General features: G+C 41.2%; 1 protein-coding gene across 2 annotated transcripts in view; it reads right to left on the bottom strand.

Moving 5' to 3' along the window:
* Positions 1–11634, bottom strand: part of UBAC2 (UBA domain containing 2) — a 152319-nt gene extending 140685 nt beyond the window's left edge. For both annotated transcript variants that reach the window (XM_030856853.2, XM_030856854.2), the window contains exon 1: positions 11454–11634. In XM_030856853.2, the coding sequence (XP_030712713.1) occupies positions 11454–11484 (31 nt within the window). In that variant the 5' untranslated portion in view covers positions 11485–11634. The remainder of the gene's footprint in view (positions 1–11453) is intronic.
* Between the last annotated feature and the right edge of the window lie 7012 nt (positions 11635–18646).

Here is an 18646-nt window from a genome sequence, read left to right as displayed (position 1 = left end):
CATCAAAAAGGGGCTAAACCAACGTGTGTAAGTCCACGAAAATGCAGAAACCTGTGCACTACGAGGGACACCTTCTGCATCCACCTTGCTTTACTCTTCAGGCCTATGAGCTTCCTGGAAGGAAACCTGATGAAACACACCCTCAGTGACCAAGTGCGTTCTGGTGACCGTCTCCACAAAGACATTCATAAAATTGCCCGAGAATCAAAAGGTCCCAAGTTTATTTTTGTGACAGTCAATTACCTACGATGCTCAGAAGTAAAACACTGTAAGCCATCCATGAACCCGCTGCTGTTCCTAACACACTGGGGAGAATGTGAAGGCCCTGGGCATCTGCTACACTGACCACTCCTCACCCAACAGGTGGCCCGGGGGCCTGGCTTGGGAGGGCAGCCCGTGAACACTTGTCACTGGACCAACGCTTGTAAAACTCATCAGGAAAATGAACAGGAGAAAAGGCTAGGAAGTTTCCAGAAAAGAACTCCGAAAAAAGGCAAGAAAGAGGAAGATTTGTCCTCTAGATACAAGAATGTATTCTATATCTAAAATATTCAATAGTATGAATTAGGGGGAAAAAAAGAACGAGCAATAAAATTGAAAAAGAAAGTTCTAAAACAGAGCCGAACACAAAGGCTCGTGACGCCAGAGAAAAGTGTGTCAGATCTGCATGTCAGCAACAGTGGCAACAGGCTCCCGCACTTTAATTTCAGTCCTGCCACTACGCTGGACACTACTCGGGTTTAGCCTTCTTAGGGAGATTTTATACAAACATAAAGCCTTTCCTTAAGTGTAAAAAAAAAAAAGGCAGTCATTGTTAAAAGTGCTAATTAGACAAGGAATACAATAAAATGAAATAATAATTTTAAAAGCCAAAAGAAGTAAGAAAATTATAAATGTTACACATAAATAATGATAAATTATTCAACGGTAGGAACAGCTCTGAAAAAGTGAATCAGAAAGCTTGTCTAGACAAGCTTGTTCTAGACCCATGTGATAAACTGTAAGAGAAAAGAAAAAAAAATTTTTAAGAGAAAATGTGTGGTTATTGGCAAAAAAAAAAAACGATCTGTTGTAAGTTCAAGTACCTAAGGAGGCCAGGCAGGTAGCAGTGAAACAGGGGAGGTAGGTGGCAAAAAGCACGTATCAGTGGATTTTTGTCACACAACAGTTCAGCCCTGGTGTGGCAGATCATCATCTCAAGAACTAAGAGGAATCTGGATTTCTGTCTCAAAGACACCAATTCTAAAATGTTGGAAGGTGACTCTCCTCCCACCCCCCTACCCTCACCACCAACACACAACTCAAACAAAACACATCTGTGTGGCCTGCCAGTGTTCAAAGTCTGGCCTAGAGAATTATCACTGAGGTGAATGCCTATCAGAGCAATGCTAATTTAAGAGAAGGCTGAGTCGTAAAGACCAAGGCTGGTGAAGGTGCTGCCCTAATGGTAACAGCTCCAGAACAAACCAAGGATGGTTCTATATGTTCAAAGACCCTATGAAACTTCGAATCAACCAAAGTAGACTGACAAGTAAGGATACCGTATCTATAAAGACATACACTTGAACATCTGAGAAGGTAAGCAGGAGAGGGAGTTACCTGTCAGCAGATGTTTAATGTAGACTAAACGGGTCTATTGGGGGGAAGGACGTAAACAAAACATACATCTGCAAGATGGAGAAACCCAAGTCTGATTTTAGAGTTTGATGATACAAGGAACCTCTTCCACTCCTGTCTGCTGGAAAAGCCTACTAAAATAGAGAACCAAGCTTAAATCCTTTTAAGTTTGGACCTGTACACGGCCTTTAGCACCTAATCCATTTGTGAGTAGAGATGCTACTAACATCTTTAACCACTGATGCTGAGACTGGCTGGTTGGTGGGGACAAAAAAACCCCACTTAAACATTATAAACACTAAAATTAATGCTAAACAGATTCAAGAATCAAATAAAAGCAATGAAACCAAAAAGACAGCTCAACAAAATTTCAGTTCAAGATGACAGGCTCCTATACCTGTCCACTTTTCCCCCCTCCCAAAGTCATACTGAAATAAAAGGACCTTCAAAACACCAGAGAAATGCCTCCTTCCAAATAGTCCAGGGAACTAATGAATAAATACCAAGACCTGGAGAGGAGAATGAGCAAACAGAATTACCCAACAGAATAATTTACAGTATTTCTCAAACTTCAGTCAGTTCCATTACGGAGCCACAATTTTTGTTATATCCCAGTGTTACCTATCCTATTGTTTAATATTTTTCTTTAAGTTATCTTACTATGTTTTAGTTAAATAAATGTATTTTAAAGGAAACTTTATATCACTATAATAAGTGCAAAACGAGTGTCACTTTGTCATCAGTAGGTGGTAACATTAAAAATAAACACAGTTTACTAAATTCTAACTAATATTGTTGCTGCAGAAAGATCTGGGCTTGCCTCCTGTTCTCTACGTTACCAGAGGAAACTAGCTGCTATTAGAGAGGTATTTCAGACTAGCAGCTAAGTGAGACTTTCTCTTTGTTACAATCAAGAGGAAAAAGAACTGAAAAGGGAATTATTATCTTAAGTTTCTTTCAACGGCCCTTAGTGTTGAGCCCACATCCTGTTTAAACCATCCCCAGTATAAATGGCACACGTGCCTGCTGTGGCAGCTGGGCCAGGCCCTTCCACAAAACCCCGCCCCCAGACACACTCCTTTGCATTTCCTCATACACAACCATTCATCTGACCACCCCAGCTGAAGAAAAGGCTTTGCCCCCCAAAATAAAATCCGAGAAATGCTCTCCAAAGAAAGTGGCGATCTACTTAGGGAGGACATTGTAAGGGTCTGAGGGCTGAGAAAGACTAGAAGAGAGCTCGGGCATCTTCAGACGCCCGCAACAGATGCTAGCCTGGGTAACGTGGCACAGTGGGAGGCGGGTGGTAAGAGGAAGGGCAGCTTCACTCAGAGTAAGATTTACACAAAGAGCCAAGCCCCCTACCCTGGCCCACAGCGGGGGATTTTCACCATCTTTGCCCATCTCCTGCTCCCCGCTTCTGCACCCTATATGGAGAGCAGCCTGTTCACAAGCTCTGCAAACTTGAACAGAGCCTACAGGCGGCCCTGCCAGCCGAGGTTCGGGCCTCTTGGGGACAAAGACCTACCCACAAATAAAGAGGAAACCCACACCAGCTACTTACAAATCCAGTCTTTCACTATGTACAAGAATGGTCAAGTGAGCATCCGGAAAGCTCACCCCCGTGTCCTCTGCACCAAAACGTTTACTGCAGGAGGGATGCCAGGGGAGAAAACAGAAGACTCAGACAAGAAAATGATGCAAGGGTCAAGAAACAGCAAAAATTGAGTGTGAACTTAAGTAGTGAAGAAATATTAAAAGAAATTAAGAGACTCCTTGAAGTAGCACAGGTTTTCTGACCTAGGGCTCTATCTTCTTCTATGACACCAATCAGACACCTTGGTTCAACAATGAATACACAATCATAGTAATGTAAATATAGCTATTGTTATGATTTTCTATATAAAATCAACCTACAGACAAAGCATGGAAGGCTTAACTGTCATTACAGAACAGGCTATAAAAACACACAGCACACATAGAACACAAATCAAGAACTGAGAGACAAAAAAGTACATGTTCTTGGGCTAATTTTTCTCATTTTCATAGTGTAGTCTACTGACTGTGCCAAAAACTGATGAATCAAAAAATAAAGGATTGGGCTTCCCTGGTGGCGCAGTGGTTGAGAGTCTGCCTGCCGATGCAGGGGACACGGGTTCGTGCCCCAGTCTGGGAAGATCCCACGTGCCGCGGAGTGGCTGGGCCCATGAGCCATGGCCGCTGGGCCTGCGCGTCCAGAGCCTGTGCTCCGCAACGGGAGAGGCCACAACGGTGAGAGGCCCGCGTACCGCAAAAAAATATAAAAATTAAAAAAATAAAAATAAAAAATAAAGGGTTTTGTCCATTGTTTAAAATTATAAATGTAACCATTACAAGGAGTAACCAAACCAAAACTAAAACATGGAGAGGTTGGAGGTATGCAAGTTCCTCATCTTTCATTATGTGGAATCTATAAGCAGAACCAGTAGTTGACAAATCAATAAAGGCATAAATACATCATTTAAAGCTGTAATAACAGAAGAAACAAAGAAAGAGGAACTTAAAAGCGGCTACTGCTAGTGAAGAGAATTCATATTATATCCTTATATAAATTTTTACCATATGCTTATATTACTCTTATATTAATCACACACACACACACACACACAGACACACACACACGCACACACAGGATTCATAAACAAAAAACAACCTACAAGAATATTCTCCAAACTGTTCTGGGACTGAGAAGAAAGAATTTCACGTTTCACTTTCTTCTTTTCTGGGTAGGCTGAATTTGTACCAGCAGTATATATTACCTATATAATCAGAAAAATATAAGATACAAAAATATTAAATGAATATTTAACAGATCTCAGGAGGCCCAGGACTTAATAAAGAAAAGGATGAATTTGGCTAAATAAAATTTATGAGCTAAATCCCTTTATTTTAATGACTTATTTAAATGAAAAACTTTATATGAGAAAAATTTCATGAATAAAATTAAAAAGCGGGGGCTTCCCTGGTGGCGCAGTGGTTGAGAGTCTGCCTGCCGATGCTGGGGACACAGGTTCGTGCCCCAGTCCGGGAAGATCCCACACGCCGCGGAACAGCTGGGTCCGTGAGCCATGGCCGCTGAGCCTGCGTGTCCGGAGCCTGTGCTCCGCAATGGGAGAGGCCACAACAGTGAGAGGCCCGCGTACCGAAAAAAAAAAAAAAAAAAAAAAAAATTAAAAAGCAACTGACAAGTGATTAAAATATTCGTAACATATACCATGACAAAAGCTAGTACCCTTAAAGGACTTTTACTAATCAATTTAACAAAAACAAAACAAATACTCCAATAAAAAAAAAGGGCAAAGGACATAGTCAAATCAGTTCAAAAATATATTAAAATGGCCAACAAATATGAAAGATGAAAATAAGTTCACTTTCCCAGGCATTCAAAGAAATGCAGATTAAAACAATAAAATGTCATTTTTCAATATCTCAATTGGCAAAAATCATTTTAAATTATCATACTCAAGTGTTACAAGAGTTTGGTGAGAAAAATATTCTGCTAAACTGCTGAAAAGTGTAAAGTGACACATCCTTTCTGGAAGGATTTGGCAATACAGATCAAGAGCTTAAAAATGTTCCTATTCTTTGACACTATACTTCCATGTTTGTGATCATTTCTTTAGGATGAAGTCAAAGATGTGATCAATAACTTAAAAGACGTTCACCATAACATTGTTTAAATGGGAAAAAACTGGAGAAAAACACTGAAATATAACACGTTGTAATACTTCAAAGTCATGATTCTGTATCTAAAAAATGTTAGGGGAGCACAACAAAATGTTTATTTGAATGCCATGTCTGTATAAAACACGTGTGTGTGGGTGCCTGAGAGAGAAAGAATACACAGGTAAGAGCCTGTACAGAAAAAAATCTAAAAGAATGAGCACTAAAATAGCAGTGATGATTATTTGGGTGGGAGAGTAACATTTGACTATTCCTTTCTATATTACGTATTTGTGTAATATTTTAATTTTTTTGGCAGCAAGCATGTTTCAGTTTTGTAATAAGGCAAAACAAAAAAATGTTAAAAGTCATCTTTGAACATTATTAATAACATGGGGCAAATTCATTTAAAGTTAAATGAAAAAATCAGAATATGAAACTGTACGTAGCTCCAATTTTGCTTTTAAATCTGTTTACATACATACATACGAAAAAATTTACAGAACACCAATATGCTAACAGGGATGAAATCTGGGTAGCACACTGAAATGGAATTTTATGTTTCCTCCTTTTACTTCCCAAATTTTCTACAATGAAAACCATTCCCACTAAGTCTTAGAAACAGAGTTAATAAAAAGTTAAATTTCCTTGTTGCAGGGCCCATAAGCCTTGGAAGTGCTAATTTCCATCATCAATCTTTAAAAACAACATTAGGGACATCCTGGCTTCTGAACGCTTTCCAAATATTAATACTGTGCTCTTTCCACTGTATCATGCTGCATTCAAGGGACTAAGGTAACATAAGCATTGGAAAATGTCTGAGAACAGTGGCAATATAACATAAAAATCTTGAGAAAAATGTCTGGGAAAGAGAATCATGATTTAAATGAGGATTAAATGATAATTTTCATTTATAATTATAATTTAAATGAGGGCTAAAACTTAAGCAATGTACAGCATGATGACCATAGGTAGGAATAATGAATTGTATACTTCAAATTGGCTAGAGAGTAGATCTTGAATGTTTTCACCACACACACACACACACACACACACACACACACACACACAAAGATAACTGTGAGGTGATGGATATTTTAATTACCTTGACTGCAGTAATCATTTCACAATGTATGCAAATGACAAAACATCACATACAACATGAATATATAAAATTTTTGTCAATTATATCTCAATAAAGCTGGAAAAAATAAACTGAACAATAAAATTTGGGGTTTAAAAATAAAACAATTTTTTAATTAAAAAAAAATTTTAAGCAGCCCTGCACAGTACCAGTGTGTTCTAGAAAGCACACCTCAAATATGCTGGAGTAAATTCCTTATGAGATACACTTTATCAGGTTGTATTTATTAAAATTCCATAGAAATGCAAGTTTTAAAGTAGTTTGATTTAAGGTAGGTTCTGCCTTCATGACTAAAACTGATACTGCCACAAGCTGAGAATGGAAAAAGTTGGAGAAGTTAGATAATAACTTGACTAAAGGGAAGAGAAATATAATAATAATAAAGGAAAAAGAAAAACGTGCAAATAAAAACAACAATAGTGCATTAGCTCCTACAAAAAGATCCTAATTAGGACATAAAACATCTCTAGTAAAAGCAAAACTGGATCTTGGTTCTGCTTTAGGAAGAAAGAGGGAGAGTCATGGACTGAAAGAAGGAACATGGCGGACACACGAGGAACCAGCTGCAGCAGTCACAAGGGGGGCAATAAAAAGCAACTTGCCAGGACCCAGAATAAGTGTTCAAGGGCTGAGAAATAAGCTCCACTGCTAAGCAGAGCTGCTATACTCATCATGAGCCTATGAATACCCCCGTGGTCAAGAGAGAGAAACGGGCCTTGTGAGTGAGATGAACACGTGACCCCTGAGAGCAGGGTACCGAGGTTTCTAGAGAGCAGGAGGAGGAGAAGCCATGTTGATCACTGAGATAAGAATGCATGACCAGGGCAAAGAATCAGCAATTCCAGCAAGCAGAGGTGGACCACAGGCCAGAGGCAACAGTGGGGTCATCTTTCAATCCGTCCAGCAGTGTCCTCAAGCAGGCCAAACAGGCCCTAGAAGGAGGAAACTGTAGGTGGACCTAAGTTCCTAGGAACTATGAAAGACACCAAATAAAGCCCACCAGCATAACACTGCATCCCCCCAGGTCAGGGGAGCAGCCGGAATGGGCGCCTCCCAAGAGACTCTAAAAAGCCCACAGCACAGAGTCAGCTTTAACCACGTACCAGGCTCAGAGAGCCACGGAAGAACAATCCTAGTTCCTCACTATTCCTTCTTCCTCCCACCCCACCTTATCTAGAACCCAGTAAGGTCAGAAACAGGAAACTGGGGGGTCAGAGGGGACACAAAAGGACAGAAGCCAACTATACCACTTTCTCTGACAGCAAGTGGTTGCCAGCTACAAATCTTAACTGGGAGAAAGAGGGAGAAAAACTCTTACCTTTGAATGAAGGCTGAGTGTTGATTAATACACTGAACTGGACATTTTTAAATTGAGCCTATGTTTTGTGACTTCTGTTCCCTAAGATCACTGCCACTTGAACGCACCTTTTGTCTTTCACCTAATGAGCCATGCTCATTAAACAGCTGTTGAATCAATAACTTGAAGAGTGAATAAAAAGTCATAAGGCCTGATGCCTTCTCATAAAAGGAAAAGGCTTTCCAAGCTGAGTGCATTTTAAAGAGATGGTGAGAGACAAAAATAAAGATTTATTTTAACCATCTCCCACAAGTTATGTATTCAACACATTGAGCACATACCTAAAGAAAGAATATATCAATCGGAACACAGTTTGGTCCTTCCTGGGAGCACAACCACAGCTGCACTGGGAAACTGCAAAGTGTCCATTTCAGGATGATGCTGGGGACAGAGCCTTCGGGCTCCAAGGCAGTACCCTAAAGCTGAAATGAAGAGGGGGTTACAGACCCTGAATGACCCACCAGTCCTTGTGGCTCACCCATCTCCAGAGCGAAATGAATGTCCTCACCATAGGCTGCCACCGCTGGACCTCGCATTCATCAACCTCCCCTAACTGCACCTGACTCTAGGCTCCCTAACTAATGTTTTGGATCAAAACGAGTTTCACTCAAGGGAAAGTTCCAGCTCATTTGAGAACTTTCTCACTCTGATAAGTCTGTACTGGTTCCCACCTCAGGACTGTGTGGCTTGAGTTAGCAAGATATCCTGGGTACTGAGTCTTCAAAGGGATGACTCCAGCTGTGTCTCCCTGAGACTGCCAGCTGTCCATCCCAACGGTCGTCTCTATTTCTACTCTCTACCTCTGGTTCACTCCGTACCTCAACAAAAGTAGGTTTTGGCCTTAATAATCCACTGAAACTACTCTTCTTAAGGTAACAATAACTTAATGCCAAATCCAGTAGACCCTGAGGATGTGAAAAACTACGTAGCTGTGGTCAGGAGATATGAAGAAAAAGTCAAAGAACAAGGAATTTTAGAAAGATACAAACTACTAGGTGTAAAATAAATAGGATACAAGGATGTAATATATAGCACAGGGAATGAAGCCAATATTTTATAATAACTTTAAATGGAGTATAACCTATAAAAATATTGAATCACTATGCTATACACCTGAAACTAATATAATATTGTAAAGCAACTATACTTCAATAAAAAAAAAAAGAATTTTAGAAAGAAGTGTTCATCAAGGCCAGTGTGAGAGAACATTCCACTAAGATAAGGACTGAGAGGCACCCATCTGATGCACACTTTTCAACAAAAACTGACAGGTGGGTTCCTTCACGCCATTTGGGTCACCTTCCCAAACATCTTCGCTGACCACACCTGCTAAAGCAGCATCCTTAGCATTCTTTTAGCGTCCTGCTGAAGTCCTCCATAACCACAGTCTATGCCACTACCCTCAGATTTTCTTCACGACGCTTATCACTATGTGAAAACACATAACTTACTTATTGGATGTTGGTCTCCTTCATCCTGTGTACCACTTTATCCTCTATACACGAACAGTGTGTGGCTTATGTGGGTATTAAGCAGACACTTGTTGAATAAATAAATGAATGAGTGAGAGAGGGAGGAAAGCAAGTATAACACAAATACACTATCTACTAGTCACAGATGTGGGAAATACGCCAGTGGTAGGAAATGGCCAGGATTTTTCCCTTAAAAAGAGAATGTTATTCAACATCCCTGGGGGCGCTGCTAGGCAGATTATTCATCCTCGGGACACTTACTCAGGATCAGAACTCTGAATTACCAAAGAGCTACACAACTTATCTAAAGGAAATCACTTCCCTCTCAGTGGGGCGCATTGCAAAGAAAAATTTCAAAGCAAAGTAAATTTTCCCACCCAGACTTGCCGAAAGACCAGTCTTGGAAAACCAGTGCCTAAACACCACTGTAAGCTCTGCAAACACTGGGACCAAGACTTGTCTAATGTCGCATTCCCAGCCCCTCGCAGTTTCCGAGATGCTCAAAATGTTTGTTAAATGAGCATATAAGACATGGACTTCTGAGGAATGGCCATTCCATCAATTCTTATGCTGTGGATACATTTATTTTAGAAAAAGGGCAAGACAGCTGAGGAGAAGCCTTTGGCCTAGGCCTCTCCCTGGGTGGCAGTTTGGCTCCTAGAATTCAATACTCATCAACCATGTGCCACAGGTAATCACATATTACTACCTTCCCCAGAGTCACCCTGTATCAAATCTGAAAACACTTTGCCAACATAATAGCTAATACAGCATAGTAACCAATAACAGATTTTGCTTGCCTTTTTAATTCTTTAATGTGTTTTGGTCAGCAAGGAAGGATAAGTCAAAATGATGAAAAAAAACAAATAAAATTGAAGAATTCTACCATTAATTTCATATCCACCAGTGTATGGCTCACAGATCCCAGGAAAATCACACCACCTTTTGAGTATCAGTTTCAACAGTCATGTTCTTTTTCTAAAGGGTAGTTTGGGGAAGATTAATTACCTAGTAGTTGTAAAATACTCTGAGGCCAATACCTGAAAGATGCCATAAATCAAATTAAGTATGAAACAAGGGAAATCACAAATATTAAACCCACTTCAGAACCTGAGAAGTTGAGAAGTGAGGAAGATTTATAATTATGCCTGTTGCCCTGATACTAACTTACTCCCAGGCTAAGATAAGTATTCTCAGAAAAAGATTCCTAACATTCACAACAGATCATTAATATTTGGAAATGTCAACTGCCTCTGTACTAAGATTAACTTCACATGTATAGAGATATGAAGCGTTAACAGTGACAAGCAATTGCAAAAATTATAGCTATTCAAACAATTCACTGTTGCTGTATCAGTGCCTAATCTCAGCGCTGTTTAGTTAACATACAGTCCACCTTATCAAAAGTCAATTAAACCATTTCAATGAGAAAAAGAAAGTCGTTTAAAAGGCTATATATATTTCTCTGCTCTCTATCTGCTGACACTCCACAGCTGACACTCCAGTAAAATTTAGCAACATCCAGCAGCAATGTCTCTGCTTTCCTGCCAAACTACTTCCAAACTTCCTTCCACTTTGAAGTACTTTAATCAGTTTTTGTTTGTCTAAAAACTCCTAAGAGAGACTGAGGAGAAAAAAAAGAATCTAAGTAAAACTAAGGGGTCAGCTCCTGAAGCAGAGGTTGGAATTTGCATCCGGGGGAGAGCCAGTTCGGTCCCTCTGTAGCCCAAATGAATGGAGCAAGGTGACTGGGAAGGGAGCAGGCTTCCAGCATCGCTTCCACCCGGACAGCCTCTTCTTTCTAGCTGGCAAACCTACCGCTGAGGGCAGGGGGCCGGGCCATAAGACCAGGGCAACCCAGCCCGACCCTAACTGCCCAGCCCACCTACAGCAGCCCCAGGAGCATCTGAGCATCGCACCTGGGGCTCACAGGTGGGGGGCTGGGGGCTGACTCAGTCCCCACTGACCCCTCCAGGCTGAAATGGGGGCGGTGTCCGCTGCCCCCCACCGGGCAAGAACTACCAAGGTTCCGGCACAGGGACGTCAGATCGACCCCCAAACCGCCTGCAACCCCGAGAGTCCCCGCTGCCCCCAGCCTCCTCAAGGAGGTACCCAGTGTGTTGTTTAGGGGATAGCCAGGATGGCGGCGTCCGGTACTCACAAAGCCCACTGGAACCGGTGCTGGTGAACATGGTCCCGCCGGACCCAGAGGCCCCGCCGGACCCAGAGGCCCCGCGGGGGACAGGGGGAGGGGAAGCGGAGGTGGAGGGAAGCCGGAGACCGCGCAGGCGCACTCCGGACGGGCCAACGAAACCAGCAACTCGACTCCACTCCAGGGGCCGCCTGCGAACGGCGCATGCGATGCTTCTCTGCCCCCTTTCCCTTCCGGCAGGGGAAAGGAAGTGCGTGCGAAGCGAAAGTGGTCCGCCTCTCCGGGTTTTTCTGACGGCCGCGGGAGCCTTAGGAAAGGAGTGGGATGGCGTGGGAGGAGCGGGTGTAGCTCCTGGGAGCCGCACACTAGTGCTTTAGCGCCGCCACTCGCCCTGTGGAGCCACCAAAGCAGCTAATTCATCTGGAATGCCGGCGCTGTGATGTACCTCGCGACCTCTAACCTCTCCCAGGATTGCACGCCGGGTGCGTTCCACGCATGCTCAGTCTTTCTGGGCCGTCCCGGGGGCTGGCTCTCCCGCTGACTGTTGACAGAACTGTCTCGAGTTCCGGTGCCCAGACAAGTGCAGGAGAGGCAGCTCCTCCGAGGAAAGGGGAGCCGGAGCTGGAAGACCCTCCCTGTCGTGGGGAGTGGGACCGTCCAGCTGCCCCCCCCTTTTCGCATGTCGGTCCCGCGCGAAAGCCCCCGAAAAAGCGCCAAGTGCCATGGTCCCTGGACCCTCACCCCTGCCCGCCGCGGTGGCCTGTGTCCAGGTGTCCCAGGCGCTGTGAGTCTGTGGCGGAGCGATCCTGCTCCCCAAACTTCTTCCCTGGAGTCCTGCTGGACCCATGTCATTTAAATTTTTTTCCCTTGCAAAATTTTTACTCCTTACCAAAGCAAAGTCACGGTTTTTAAAGTGAGTTTGAGCTTGAAAACTTTAATGTTATGCAGTAGTTATAGAACGCATATGGGAAAACTGACCAACTCTGAGGCTAAATGAAAAGGATAGGCTACAAAACTATGTACGGTATACTTTTAAAAAAGAAAAATTCTTTTTGAGTGCTCATAAGGGCCAGGCATTATGCTAACTCCGAAATTTGTAGATCAATAAAACACAGTCTCTGCCCTTAAGGAGAGGTGACAGTGGGCCAAAATATTAACACATTTATTTCTAGAAGACAAAAGTATAAAGTGACTTTTATTTTCTTCAGGCTTTTCTTTATTCGTGAAGCGTGTTCACAATCTTGAAATACGTTTTATGTTTAACTTAAGATTCATCCAATTGAGTTATTTTGCCGTAAAATGGTACTTTCAAGGTCCTTTATGTTTGCAGAAGCTGTCAGCTGCAGCCAACGTAGGACAGTGGTTCTCACGGTAGGTGTGGGGACTGCCACCCACACTTTAGGGAGTACCAAAGGCCAAAGCTATCTTTACAGTGATATAAAGATATTATTTGTCATTTTTACTCTTAATTGCTCTGGAGTATCCAGTGGAATTTTCCACTGCACATTCGGAACAGTTGTATAACTTAATGAGCTAGTATTTTCCAGTTGACCAATACGTGGTGTTACAAAATCATGCATGGGTAAAAGATCAATTCAAACTGCAAGATAAACCAATAAATTTTGGTGTCAACAGTACAAAAGATAGGGTTTCAGACTTCTCATTGCAACTAGTCTTTAAGAAACTACCATTTGTTAAGCTGCGGTGTCATATCAAAAAAGAATATCTGCGGGCTTCCCTGGTGGCGCAGTGGTTGAGAGTCCCCCTGCCGATGCATGGGACATGGCTTCGTGCCCCGGTCCGGGAAGATCCCACATGCCGCGGAGCGGCTAGACCCGTGAGCCATGGCCGCTGAGCCTGCGCGTCTGGAGCCTGTGCTCCACAACGGGAGAGGCCAGAACAGTGAGAGGCCCGCGTACCGCAAAAAAAAAAAAAAAAAGAATATCCATATTATCAGAAGTGACTATTAAAATGCTTCCTTTCCAGCCTCATATCTGTGTGAGGCCAGATTTTCTTTATATACTTAAACTAAAACAATGAATCGGGCTTCCCTGGTGGCACAGTGGTTAAGAATCCTCCTGCCAGTTCAGGGGACACGGGTTCAAGCCTTGGACCTGGAAGATGCCACAACTACTGAGCCCTCGTGCCACAACTACTGAAGCCCATGTGCCACAACTGCTGAAGCCCACGCGCCGAGAGCTTGTGCTCTGCCACAAGAGAAGCCACTGCAATAAGAAGCCCATGCACCACAACAAAGAGTAGCCCCTGCTCGCTGCAACTAGAGAAAGCCCACATGCAGCAACAAACACCCGACAAAGCCAAAAATTAATAAATAAACTAAATAAATTTATTAAAAAAACAGTGAATCACAAAAAAACAAAGCAGAAGCAGATATGAGAATCCAGCTGTCTTCTATTAAACCAGATGTTAGACATTTGCAAAAATGCTAAATAATGCTGTTCTTCCCCATAATTTTTTGCTTGGGAAAGTACGGTAATTTTTCACAACAATTTATGACTTATGTTAACATGTAATGGATATACTATTTTTGTAAACATTTTTATTGGAGTATAATTGCTTTACAATGTTGTGCTAGTTTCTGCTGTAGAACAAACTGAATCAGCTATACATATACATATATCCCCATATCTCCTCCCTCTTGTGTCTCCCTCGCACCCTCTCTATACCACCCCTCTAGGTGGTCACAAAGCATGGAGCTGATCTCCCTGTGCTATGCAGCTGCTTCCCACTAGCTATCTATTTTACATTTGGTAGTGTATATATGTCCATGCCACTCTCTCACTTTGTCCCAGCTTACCCTTCCCCCTCCCTGTGTCCTCAAGTCCATTCTCTGTGTCTGCATCTTTATTCCTGTCCTGCCCCTAGGTTCTTTAGAACCTTTTTTTTTTGTTAGATTCCATATATATGTGTTAGCATACGGTATTTGTTTTTCTCTCTGACTTACTTCACTCTGTGTGACAGCCTCTAGGTCCATCTACCTCACTACAAATAACTCAATTTCGTTTCTTTTTATGGCTGAGTAATATTCCATTGTATATATGTACTACATCTTCTTTATCAATTCATCTGTTGATGGACACATAGGTTGCTTCCATGTCCTGGCTATTGTAAATAGTGCTGCAATGAACATTGTGGTACATGACTCTTTTTTTTTTGCGGTATGCGGGCCTCTCACCGCTGTGGCCTCCCCCGTTGCGGAGCACAGGCTCCGGACGCGCAGGCCCAGCGGCCATGGCCCACGGGCCCAGCCGCTTCGCGGCACGTGGGATCCTCCGGGGCACGGACCCACGTTCCCCTGCATCGGCAGGCGGACTCTCAACCACTGCGCCACCAGGGAAGCCCCTACATGACTCTTTTTGAATTGTGGTTTTCTCAGGGCATATGCCCAGTAGTGGGATTGCTGGGTCATATGGTAGTTCTATTTTTAGTTTTTTAAGGAACCTCCATAGTGTTCCCCATAATGGCTGAATCATTTTACGTTCCCACCAACAGTGCAAGAGGGTTCCCTTTTCTCCACACCCTCTCCAGCATTTACTGTTTGTAGATTTTTTGATGATGGCCATTCTGAGCGGTGTGAGGTGATACCTCATTGTGGTTTTGATTTGCATTTCTCTAATGACTAGTGATGTTGAACATCCTTTCGTGTGTTTGTTGGCAATCTGTATATCTTCTTTGGAGAAATGTCTGTTTAGGTCTTCTGCCCATTTTTGGATTGGGTTTTTCCCTTTTTTTGATATTGAGCTGCAAGAGCTGCTTGTATATTTTGGAGATTAATCCTTTGTCAGTTGCTTCATTTGCAAATGTTTTCTCCCATTCTGAGGGTTGTCTTTTCGTCTTGTTTATGGTTTCCTTTGCTGTGCAAAAGCTTTTAAGTTTCATTGGGTCCCATTTGTTTGTTTTTATTTGCAGTTCTCTAGGAGGTGGGTCAAAAGGATCTTGCTGTGATTTATGTTATAGAGTGTGTCTGCCTATGTTTTCCTCTAAGAATTTTATAGTGTCTGGCTTTACACTTAGGTCTTTAATCCATTTTGAGTTTATTTTTGTGTATGGTGTTAGGGAGTGTTCTAATTTCATTCTTTTACATGTAGCTGTCCGGTTTTCCCAGCACCACTTATTGAAGAGGCTGTCTTTTCTCCATTGTATATTCTTGCATCCTTGATCAAAGATAAGGTGACCTATGTGCATGGGTTTATCTCTGGGCTTTCTATCCTGTTCCACAGATGTATATTTCTGTTTTTGTGCCAGTACCATAGTGTCTTGATTACTTTGTCTTTGTAGTATAGTCTGAAGTCAGGGAGCCTGATTCCTCCAGCTCTGTTTTTCTTTCTCAAGATTGCTTTGGCTATTTGGGGTCTTTTGTGTTTCCATACAAATTGTAAAATTTTTTGTTCTAGTTCTGTGAAAAATGCCATTAGTAGTTTGACAGGGATTACATTGAATCTGTAGATTGCTTTGTGTAGTATAGGCATTTTCACAATGTTGATTCTTCCAATCCAAGAACATGGTTTATCTCTTAATCTCTTTGTATTGTCTTTAATTTCTTTCATCAGTGTCTTATAGTTTTCTGCATACAGGTCTTTTGTCTCCTTAGGTACGTTTATTTCTAGGTATTTTATTCTCTTTGTTGCAATGGTAAATGGGAGTGTTTCCTTAATTTCTCTTTCAGATTTTTCATCATTAGTGTATAGGGATGCAAGAGACTTCTGTGCATGAATTTTGTATCCTGCTGCTTTACCAAATTCATTGATTAGCTCTAGTAGTTTTCTGGCAGCATCTTTAGGATTCTCTATGTATAGTATCATGTCATCTGCAAACAGTTGCAGTTTTACTTCTTCTTTTCCAATTTGGATTCCTTATTTCTTTTTCTTCTCTATTTGCTGTGGCTAAAACTTCTAAAACTGTTGAATAATAGCGGTGAGAGTGGGCAACCTTGTCTCGTTCCTGATCTTAGTGGAAATGGTTTCAGTTTTTCACCTTTGAGAATGATGTTGGCTGTGGGTTTGTCATATATGGCCTTTATTATGTTGAGGTAACTTCCCTCTATGCCTACTTTCTGGACAGTTTTAATAATAAATGGGTGTTGAATTTTGTTGAAAGCTTTTTCTGCATCTATTGAGATGATCATATGGTTTTTCTCCTTCAGTTTGTTAATATGGTTTATCACATTGATTGATTTGCGTATATTGAAGAATCCTTGCATTCCTGGGATAAACCCCACTTGATCATGGTGTATGATCCATTTAATGTGCTGTTGGATTCTGTTTGCTAGTATTTTGTTGAGGATTTTTACATCTATGTTCACCAGAGATATTTGCCTGTAGTTTTCTTTTTTTGTGATGTCTTTGTCTGGTTTGGTATCACAGTGATGGTGGCCTCATAGAATGAGTTTGGGAGTGTTCCTCCCTCTGCTTATTTTGGAAGAGTTTGAGAAGGATATGTGTTAGCTCTTCTCTAAATGTTTGATAGAATTCACCTGTGAAGCCATCTGGTCCTGGGCTTTTGTTTGTTGGAAAATTTTTAATCACAGTTTCAATTTTAGCACTTGTGATTGGTCTGTTCATATTTTCTATTTCTTCCTGGTTCAGTCTCGGAAGGTTGTGCTTTTCTAAGAATTTGTCCATTTCTTCCAGGTTGTCCATTTTATTGGCATATAGTTGCTTGTAGTAATCTCTCATGATCCTTTGTATTTCTGCAGTGTCAGTGTTACTTCTCCTTTTTCATTTCTAATTCTGTTGATTTGAGTCTTCTCCTTTTTTTTTTTTTTTTTTTGATGAGTCTGGCTAATGGTTTATCAATTTTGTTTATCTTCTCAAAGAACCAGCTTTTAGTTTTATTCATCTTTGCTATCGTTTCCTTCATTTCTTTTTCATTTATTTCTGATCTGATTTTTATGATTTCTTTCCTTTCGCTAACTTTGGGCATTTTTTTTGTTCTTCTTTCTCGAATTGCTTTAGGTGTAAGTTTAGGTTGTTTATTTGAGATTTGTTTCCTGAGGTTGGATTGTATTGCTGTAAACTTCCCTCTTAGAACTGCTTTTGCTACACTACATAGATTTTGGGTTGTTGTGTTTTCATTGTCATTTGTTTCTAGGTATTTTTTGATTTCCTCTTTAATTTCTTCAGTGATCTCTTGGTTATTTAGTAGTGTATTGTTTAGCCTCCATGTGTTTGTATTTTTTACAGTTTTTTTCCTGTAATTGATATCTAGTCTTATGGCCTTGTGGTCGGAAAAGATACTTGATACGATTTCAATTTTCTTAAATTTACCAAGGTTTTATTTGTGACTCAAGATATGATCTATCCTGGAGAATGTTCCATGAGCACTTGAGAAGAGAGTGTATTCTGTTATTTTTGGATGGAATGTCCTATAAATATCAATTAAGTCCATTTGGTATAATGTGTCATTTAAAGCTTGTGTTTCCTTATTTCTTTTCTGTTTGGATGATCTGTCCATTAGTGAAAATGGGGTGTTAAAGTCCCCTACTATGATTCTGTTACCGTCGATTTCCCCTTTTATGGCTGTTAGCATTTGCCTTATGTATTGAGTTGCTCCTGTGTTGGGTGCATAAATATTTACAATTGTTATATCTTCTTCTTGGATTGATCCCTTGATGATTATGTAGTGTCCTTCTTTGTCTCTTGTAATAGTCTTTATTTTAAAGTCTATTATGTCTGATATGAGAATTGCTACTCCAGCTTTCTTTTGATTTCCATTTGCATGGAATATCTTTTTCCATCCCCTCCTTTCAGTCTGTATGTGTCCCTAGGTCTGAAGTGGGTCTCTTGTAGACAGCATATATACAGGTCTTGTTTTTGTATCCATTCAGCCAATCTATGTCTTTTGGTTAGAGCATTTAATCCTTTTACATTTAAGGTAATTATCGATATGTATCTTCCTATTACCATTTTGTTAATTGTTTTGGGTTTCTTTTTGTAGGTCTTTTCCTTCTCTTGTGTTTCCTGCCTAGAGAAGTTCCTTTAGCATTTGTTGTAAAGCTGGTTTGGTGGTGCTGAATTCTCTTAACTTTTGCTTGTCTGTAAAGGTTTTAATTTCTCCATCAGATCTGAATGAAATCCTTGCTGGGTAGAGTAATCCTGTTGTAGGTTTTTCCCTTTCATCACTTTAAATATGTCCTGCCACTCCCTTCTGGCTTGCAGAGTTTCTGCTGAAAGATCAGCTGT

Source organism: Globicephala melas, chromosome 18 (genome assembly GCF_963455315.2).
Source record: "Globicephala melas chromosome 18, mGloMel1.2, whole genome shotgun sequence".
Taxonomy (NCBI): domain Eukaryota; kingdom Metazoa; phylum Chordata; class Mammalia; order Artiodactyla; family Delphinidae; genus Globicephala; species Globicephala melas.
The sequence above is the reverse complement of the archived record's forward strand: the minus strand, read 5'-3'. Positions and strand labels throughout refer to the sequence as shown.